Genomic DNA, 8,838 nt, shown 5'->3' with positions numbered 1-8,838 from the left:
TGGCTTTTTTCTATGTACCGTGCACTCAGCAGCCCAGGCTCAGAGACCCTGCAATTTCTCAACTGTCTAATAAGAATCAGTGCCTTTGTTTCAAGCCCAAGTTACTCAGCCAGGCACACAGGACTCCCCCAACTCCCAAACACACCCCCACCCCCCACCAGGGAGCAGCCCTGCTGCATTTTCCATCCCATGCCTTCCCTGAGCCCAATGTAGTCACAGCTGCATTTCCATCCTGGTTCCCTTTATTTTTGGCCCAGATTAATAGGATCCTATTCGAACAATGCTTTAATTTCTAATATCTTTTTTAGTTTAGTTTGTCTGTTTGTTTATTTTTTAGAGACAGGGTTTCTCTGTGTATCCCTTGCTATTCCTTTGTAAATCATGCTGGCCTTGAACTCACAGAATCAGCTTGCCTCTGCCTCCTTGACTACTGGGATTAAAGGCTTGTACTACAAGGCCAGGCTGTTCTAATATCTTTTATTTACCCCTCTTTCCTTTTGCTCTTAAACCAGGAGAATCGTCAAACCAAGCTCAAGGCCTGTAGTTCAAGAGGAGGAGCAGAAAACCAGCTGACTGGAATTAAACAGGAAGGAGGGGCATTGAGTTGAAAGGTATTTAAAACAGCAGTCAGTAATCAGCAGAAACGCTGACAGAACATCAGAACAAACCATTTAAGCCTGTTCAGCTATAGAACTGAACCCTGAACATGGTTTTTTTAGCAGGATTAACCACCAGCTTTCTTACTGGAGAAGTTGGGAAGCTGGTGGTGCCCCTTTAAGAGCAGCTAGCACTGGTCAGGCAGCCCCAGGCTTGCTCTCAGCCTGATCCAGACCAGAAGGCAGGGCTCCTCCAGACTCCTAGCAGCAGGTGCAGGACTCCAAGGGCAATGTCAGTTTATCCATTTTTGTTGTTGCAATTTAGCTACCATTTTTCTTTCTTTTTTTCTTTTCTTTTCTTTTCTTTTTTTTTTTTTTTTTTTTTTTTTTTTTTTTTTTTTTTTTTTTTTTTTTTTTTTTTTTTTGAAAATCATTGAAATGAGTTAAAACTAAGTCAGGGGGTAAACAGCCAGCAGATGGAGTTTGGCCTTTTCCTCAGAACATGAAACTCAGAGCAAGAGTCAATCAATTAAACAAAACCAAAGATATAAGCTGACAGACATGGACAAACTAGTGCACAAAGAACTACCAATGGAGTAAGGAAGGGGAGCGAAGGGAACCAGATGTCACATAGTAAGAAAGTTAAAAATTATAAAGAGAAGAATGGCGACAAAAACAGAAAAAACATAAAAGACAGAGAAGTGTTTCCTGTTGGAACTCTCAGATGAAAGTTCTACCCAAGTCCAAAGGGGTGAATTGTAAGCCCTTCCCTTTCACCAAGTCAAGTGGCTTCTCTTGACTCAGTGGAGTAAGGTTGAATCTGCCTTTTCCTTTCTGAGTTATTAAGGGTCTAGACTGTACCAAAATCATATAAAGAAACCAAATATATAAAAATGAACAAATAAATATATAAATGTAAAAAATAAAAACAAACAACACCCCCCCCCCAAGGAAAAAAAAACACCACCAAGAATCCAAGTAAAGAAAACTTACTGCCTCATGGAAGAGCTGGCCAGTTTGATGGAATTCATTTATCAAACTGAGGGACAGTCGAGACTGTGGGGCTTTCCTGAGCAATGCAGCAAACCCACAGAGGAGGCTGCCCAAACCACCCAGATACCAATGCCAGTCAGGTATTGATGGTTTATTGACTGCACACCCGAAGACTTATCATGATCAAAGATGCAGCCCACACTCAGGACCTGAACTGTGACCCCCACATTCTTTAGAGACAGATTATAAAAGCAAAAACCTTAATTAGCTCATATGGCAGGGTGTCAGGGGTAGACAGTGGAACTCAAGTTATTTCTGTTAACTAGACAAATCAGTTTTCACTAACCTTGAAAGTGAGGCTAGCAGGTAGGGCTAGCTGTGCTTATGGTTGGGGAGCTTCCAGGAGTAGCAAGGCCATGGGTATGCTGAACATAAACGTAGTTTTTGGTCAGCCTTACCTTGCAGAGAGCTTTTCCTATATCAGCAAGAAGCTGAGATAACTTTAATTGAAACAAAAATTGGTATTGTTATGCCAAATGGAGCTGGCCTCAACAAAAGAAATCAGGAAAATGGAGGATGTTAACATATTTAAGAGTCACAAGTAAGATGATTTAGTCAAAGAGCCCTTTACAAACTGGAATCTTATTGCATTCTTTATTACCTACGACTTTTGATAGGAATTGATTTAGAAGCCTGTTTCTTCAAGATCCCTTTGCATGACCATGAGAAAGCTTTTGCTTTATTAGTACCTGCCTTTATTAATAGTTGTCCAATAAAGAGATATCATTGGAAAGTCTTACCACAAGGAATCTTAGGCAGTTCTATCTTGTGCCAATATTGTGTACAATAGCCATTATAAATAATTAGTAAACAGATTCTTCAATCTAAAATTTATCATTATATGGATGATATCTTACTGGCTGATTCAGATGTAGATACGTTAGAAAATATTTGATGAAACAAATGGAATTTGGCCTTTTTGGGGCTTACAATTTTTCCTTTCCCCTCAAAAAAATACAAAGAGGAGATTCCATCAATTACCTAGAATATAAGATAGTGTTACAGAAAATTCAATGACAGAAAGTACAAATCAAGAAAGATCAATGGCAAACTTTTACTGGTTTTCAAAATCACTGGCTGTGGCCTGCAATTGGATTAACTATTCAAGAGCTAAGTAATTTATTTCCAACCTTACAAGGTAATAACGACTTAAATAATGCAAGAAAATTATAAACTGAGGCTGAGAGAGATTGGCTCTGGTGAAATAGAAATTACAGGATGCACATGTGTATCACTTGAAGCCAAAGCTGAATTGTATTTTTGTTATTTTGCCTTCTCCTCATTCTCCCATAGGAATTCTTATGCAGATAGAAGATAATATCTTAGGATGGATATTTTTAGCACACAACCAAAGTAAAAGATTAAGTATCTATGTAGAAAAGGTTTCTGATTTGATTCTGAAAGGAAGAATATTTTGTCAATAAGCAGGAATAGACCAAGCAGAAATTGTGGTGCCTTTTACTAATGCTGAAATTGCCTCATTATGGGCAGAAAAATGAACATTGGCAAAGAGCTTGCAGTAATTTTTTTCAGGGGGAGGGGGGATATTAACAACGAATATCTCAAAAGCAAGAGACTTCAGTTTATAATAAGAAATAATTTGATTTTTATTTATATACTAAAACAGACATCAATTTCTGGAGCTCCTACATCCGATACTGATACAAATAAATCAGGAAAGGCAGGTTATGAGTCAGAAAAACATAAAATGCCTGAGAGCCGTTAAGATTCAGCTCAGAAAGCAAAGCTGTATGGCATTCTTAGTGTACTGAGTGATTTTTCGTGAATCTTTTAATACAGTTACTTGTGACTGAAGAGGACCTGTGTTTCTATTCATCACCACCAGACTCCCCCACTGTTGCGATAATGTCATGATTTTTACGGTAGAAGCATAGTATACTCTAACTGGAGCTTAGGCCTACTTCACATGGGGACCCTGAGACAGTACTGGGAGTCAGGATATAGAACTAATAAACCTCTGTGGAGTTGCCATAGGTCCCATCAAGGAGTCGATTTCTATTGTTTTGTAAGTAGGTGTAGTATGTATGACAAATGTCTTCTAGATACTGTGATTATGTCAATTAACTACTGTTGTCATCAACCTTGTTCATGAAAAAAATTCTTTATTTAATGGGAGGCAGTTTACAACATAGAATCAGAACTGATAAAAAGACTGATATAAACAAATCTTGCAAAAAAATAAAAATAAACAAATCTTGCAATGGCGTTGAAGTCAAGTATTCAGAAAAGGTTAATATACATATAAACCTTTCTAGGGCTCAAGGAAAATCTTGGAAGAGGTTAAGGAAAATTGTAAGAGCCAGAGAAAAGCAGCAGTGTAGTGATTATTAGGATTTGGATCATAATATAAGTGTTGGCTTTCATAAATAGGTGTTGCTGTGGTGACCCAGAGAATGTTTGCCCTGTATCCATGACAATAAAAGAGAGAAAATTTTTTCTTCAATGTATTGTTGATACCATATTATCAAAAAAAGATAAATCAATATTTCAAAATGAATTTATCAGAAAGTAAACTTTATTAATAACACAGAAAAGTAGAAAATTAATTCCAGTTCAATATAATTTTCAATCTAATATTATAATATCATATTCTACCCCTCAAACTTATCTGAGAAAAGAAAACGAATCATAGCATGATGTTTCTCCTTGTGGTTTATTTTCCTGAATAACAGTCTTTCTGGTAGTCTAGAAGCTTCTTGTGACTCATCCAATAAATCATCAAATATCCTAAGTAGGAAAAGCATGTGTAGATTCATCATTCAAGCACAAATCTACACACTATGCTTTATCACTTAAAATCCCATTGCCAAGGAAAGACGTCACTTGTGTCAAACAAGAAAGCATATGCATAAATAATGCATATTTTTTATTTCATATTCTAGGTTTTTGAGCAGTTGCATGGTTAAAGGAATAATTTAGGTGAATGACGAATTGTGTTGACTCTGGGATCATCTCCATGAGCCATTCCTACATGACTGAAGAGAAGACTATCTTAGTGAGGGAAATACATAAAGAGTGAATCCAGGAATTATGACCAAGGAAAGACAAATGCTTGAGTAGAGGGAAATGTCTAAACAAAGGGCAGTAAAACACCTAACTGAGATAGAGAATGCATACTGGCAATATTATGCAGCACTTGGGAACATCTGTAAGTAGAGCAGCAATTTCTCTCTAGTGCAGAAAACAAAAAAGTGAGTTTTTACAAGAAATGTGCAAAGGCAGGATTCTGGGTTTTTTTTTAACAAGTAAATGGAGATATTTGCTGATTGTTTTCAGTTTTTAAAAATGTATTTCTCATATATGACTTTAAGTGGCATTAGAAGATAATCTAGAATAAGAAGCAGAGTATGTATAATGATTATAAAAAATAAAAGTTGAGCTTCAGCTCAGTGTTATAGTGCATGTTGAGTATACTTAAAAATCCTAAGTAAAAATTGATGAACATAAACAAATAAAATCAAAATGTATTTTCATATCATTTAGTGTATTTATTTAGTCCTTAATTTTTCATTGTTTTGGGTTTTTAAAAATTATATAATTCTCATTTTCAATACATCCCAACTGCAATTTCCCCTCTTTCCACTTCTCTTCTCCTCCACTCCTCCTCCATTTTCCTTCAGAATAAAAGCTGGTCTCCCAGACATAGCCACTGAACATAGAATAACAAATTTCAATAAGACTAGGTACAAATCCTCATAGCAAGGCTGGGTAAGGCAACTCAATAAGAGAAAAAGAAATCCCAAGAATAGATGAAAGAGCCAGAGACACCACAATTGTAACTGTTAGGAGGCCCACAAAATCACCAAGCTAAAAACCATAGCATATATGCACATATGAATGCTTATTTTCATGAGTCATTTTTAAGAAAAATAAGATAGCAAAATTGCACAATTATTTCACGTGATATATTCTTGTTATACTCATAACCTGGCTGGATCTAACTGTGAAGACTTTGTCTTTAAGAGGAATCACAGAGTAGACATAGCAGTAAGTTGCTTCTTTAACTTATAACTTCCCCCCAAATAGCTCGTGCTCTCTGTGACCTTTCAAATGATAGCTGACCTAGAAACATAGGCCCAGAAACAAAAGGTTGTTTCATTTATTTCCAGTCTGAATGTAACATTCGAGACCATACCTTGTGCATGACACTTTTCATCTCAGTATTTCTCAGAGTGTAAATGAGGGGATTCAGCATAGGGGCAATCACGGTGTAAAACACAGACATTTCCTTATCCTTATTCTCACTTCCTGCAGGTAAAACATAGGTATAGATACCAGGCATAAAAAATAAAACTACCACCATTATGTGAGAACTACAGGTTGAGAGAGCTTTCCGCCGCCCCTCAGATGATCTTGTCCTCAGATTATACAAAATCAGTACATAAGAAGCAACTAGTACAGGAAAAATAGCAACAGCCACCATCCCAGAGTTGGCAATTACTAAGATACTAACAACACGAATATCTTTACAGACCAGCTTCAAAGGGGGCTTGATGTCACAGAAGTAGTGATTGACGTGATTGGGACCACAGAAAGGCAGGCTGAGCATCATAAGCAGTAAAGCAACGAAGTGCCAGAACCCCACTGCCCATGCTGTGAAAATCAGCACATCACATCGCTTCCTGTTCATAATAACCATGTAGTGCAGGGGTTTGACAATGGCAACATAGCGGTCCAGGGCCACGGACACCAGGATGAAGATTTCCACCCCTGCCAGCAAATGAGCAGTGAAGAGCTGGGTCATGCATTCATTATAGGAAATGATTTTTCTTACTATGGCTAAGTCCCTGATGAGCCTGGAACCACAGTCGAAGTGTAGCAGAGATCCATGATGGAAAGGTGGCATAGAAAGTAATACATTGGTTGTTCAATTAAGTGGCTGCAGGTGATAGTGAGCAGAATGACCGAGTTCCCCATTAAGACAGCCAGGTAACAAAGCAGGAATAAGAGAGAAAAAAGCAGCTCTATTTGTCTCTCTTCCCAGAGGCCCATAAAAATAAGCTCTGTAACATTTTTATGATTTTCCATGAATTCTAGGTGAGTCCATATACACAAGTGAAACTTAGTTTATCTGAAATTAAATAAAATGTTTTTAGCTTTATACACATTTTTATTTTTATAGAAACGTATAAATTGAATAACAGTACATATTAAATTTATTTATACCCATTAATTAAATCTTTTAAGAAAATATACAATTATAAGCCAAATGCCTAACTAAATATTATTTTTAATGATTTGTTTATTTATTTTATGTGCATTGATGTTTTTCCTGCACATATACCTGTGTGAGGGTATCAAATCACTTGAAGCTAAATTGCAGATATTTGTGAGCTGCTATGTAGGTGCTGGGAATTGGACTCAGGTTCTCTGGAAGAGTAGCCATGCTTTTAACCATTGAGCCATCTCTCCGTTCTCCTTAACTAAATGTTATTAATAATAGTTTTCTATACCTATAAATTTTATAAATATTTTGTACATATTTAAATCTCATAGACACAAATTTATTCTGTTCTGATACACATTTTTCATGTGAAGAAATACAAAAATAGCAGGAAAATGAATTACAGAAAATCCTTAGAATGAAACAGATCTAAGCACTGTATTATTTGCCTGGTTCCATTCTACTAATTCCTTTGTCATATTTTTCAATCTAAAGGAGATTTCCACTCATTTTTTGTTCCTTAATAATTAAAAAGGATTGCATATATTACATTGTTTCTGGAATTTATTAAGTCTATAAAGTTTGAGAATTCATTATTCTGTATGTCACACATGATTTAAATACAATATTTCCATCTCACAGTTAGCATTTTACACATCACATAGAATTAATAGTAATTTTTCCAAACAGGGAAATGATCTTAATTATAACAGTGAAATAGCCTGAATAAGCTGACAGTATTTTCAGTGTTTCTCTTTGAATAATTCCAAAAAATGCTCAAGACACAGACAGTCTGGGAACAAAGAATTTGTGGTAACTATGTCTGATATTTTAATAGAAAGCTTAATTTTTACATTTCTCTAAAAATTTAAAGGCACATTTTAGAGCTAACAACTGTGTTAGAGTCACTCTAGAGACCTAATCATTTCCTAGTGACCTGTATTGCTTATTTAATCTCATACTTAGAATATTATAGCCATGATTATGTTGATATCTTGATACACCAAGGGAGTAAGTATAGTGTATCATGTTTTAACATTATTTCAATGTTCTTCTCAGCAAAACTATACCTTACATCTAATACACCATAGATCTATACAGATTTTTCAGAAGAGACAGTAAGGGCAGAATCTTGTCATGGGAGTATAATGCTCAGATGGTGTGAATTTCTATAAGTGAGATTAGCTACAATACCCCTACATCAACTGTTGAGAGGGATTAATGCCCTGATTTTGTGTTTTCCCACAAGGAGATTGTGGGAAACAATCACGTTAAACAACTATCAAGTACACAAAAGAAAATATTGACATTATGTAGTTGGGTCATAGTAAATGGGATAATATGTGAATTGGAGAACCATAAACTAGAGAATCAAAATTGTAGATGCAAACATGAAACTCTTTTATCATGATTACCCAGGGTTATTTACTCTCAATGATCCAATTGTCTAAGCAATTGCAGATCTGTGAATACAGAAATGTCTCAAAGTTATTCCACAGAGTCTGTAGAAGTCCAATGAAACATCTTATAATTTTGGATCATCCATAGGTTTACTCTGCCCCAAAGTCCCTTTTTTCTTTTCTTTTTAATTTTATATTTAGGAAAGGAAAAGAGGAAACAAAAGAATGAAGATGGGAAGGAATAATAGAGGTAAGAAGAGAGGAATGAACAAAGGAAACGTAAAAAGGAAAAGAAGGAAAGGGGAGGGAGGGAGGGCCAAGCTTTGAGAATACAATCGATCATGGCAAAGAAGCTCTAACTGTGGAGTCAGAAGCATGAAGTGGGTAGCCATGTAGCACCTCTCTCTCCCTCTTCACATCTTCCCTTCTTTCTCTCGTCTCTTTTATTCTCATCCTCTCTGTCCTTTTCTTTCTCTATCTTTGTCACACACACACACACACACACACACAGAGAGAGAGAGAGAGAGAGAGAGAGAGAGATTTTAATAATCATGTTTAGAATAAATAAATTTTTACCTCATTTAGTAACATACCTTTTCTTTAA

The 8,838-nt window shown here is 36.0% G+C and overlaps 1 protein-coding gene across 1 annotated transcript; it reads right to left on the bottom strand.

Annotated features, from left to right (window-relative positions):
• Positions 1-5,769: 5,769 nt before the first annotated feature.
• LOC127206848 (olfactory receptor 4P4-like) lies at positions 5,770-6,698 on the bottom strand. Its single transcript, XM_051166131.1, is given in 2 exon segments — positions 5,770-6,467; positions 6,470-6,698. Coding segments are annotated over 2 exon segments (927 nt in total).
• Between the last annotated feature and the right edge of the window lie 2,140 nt (positions 6,699-8,838).

Source organism: Acomys russatus, chromosome 24 (assembly GCF_903995435.1).
Source record: "Acomys russatus chromosome 24, mAcoRus1.1, whole genome shotgun sequence".
In the NCBI taxonomy this organism is placed as follows: Eukaryota; Metazoa; Chordata; class Mammalia; order Rodentia; family Muridae; genus Acomys; species Acomys russatus.
Note: the sequence above shows the minus strand (reverse complement) of the source record. Positions and strands in the feature narration are given on the sequence as shown.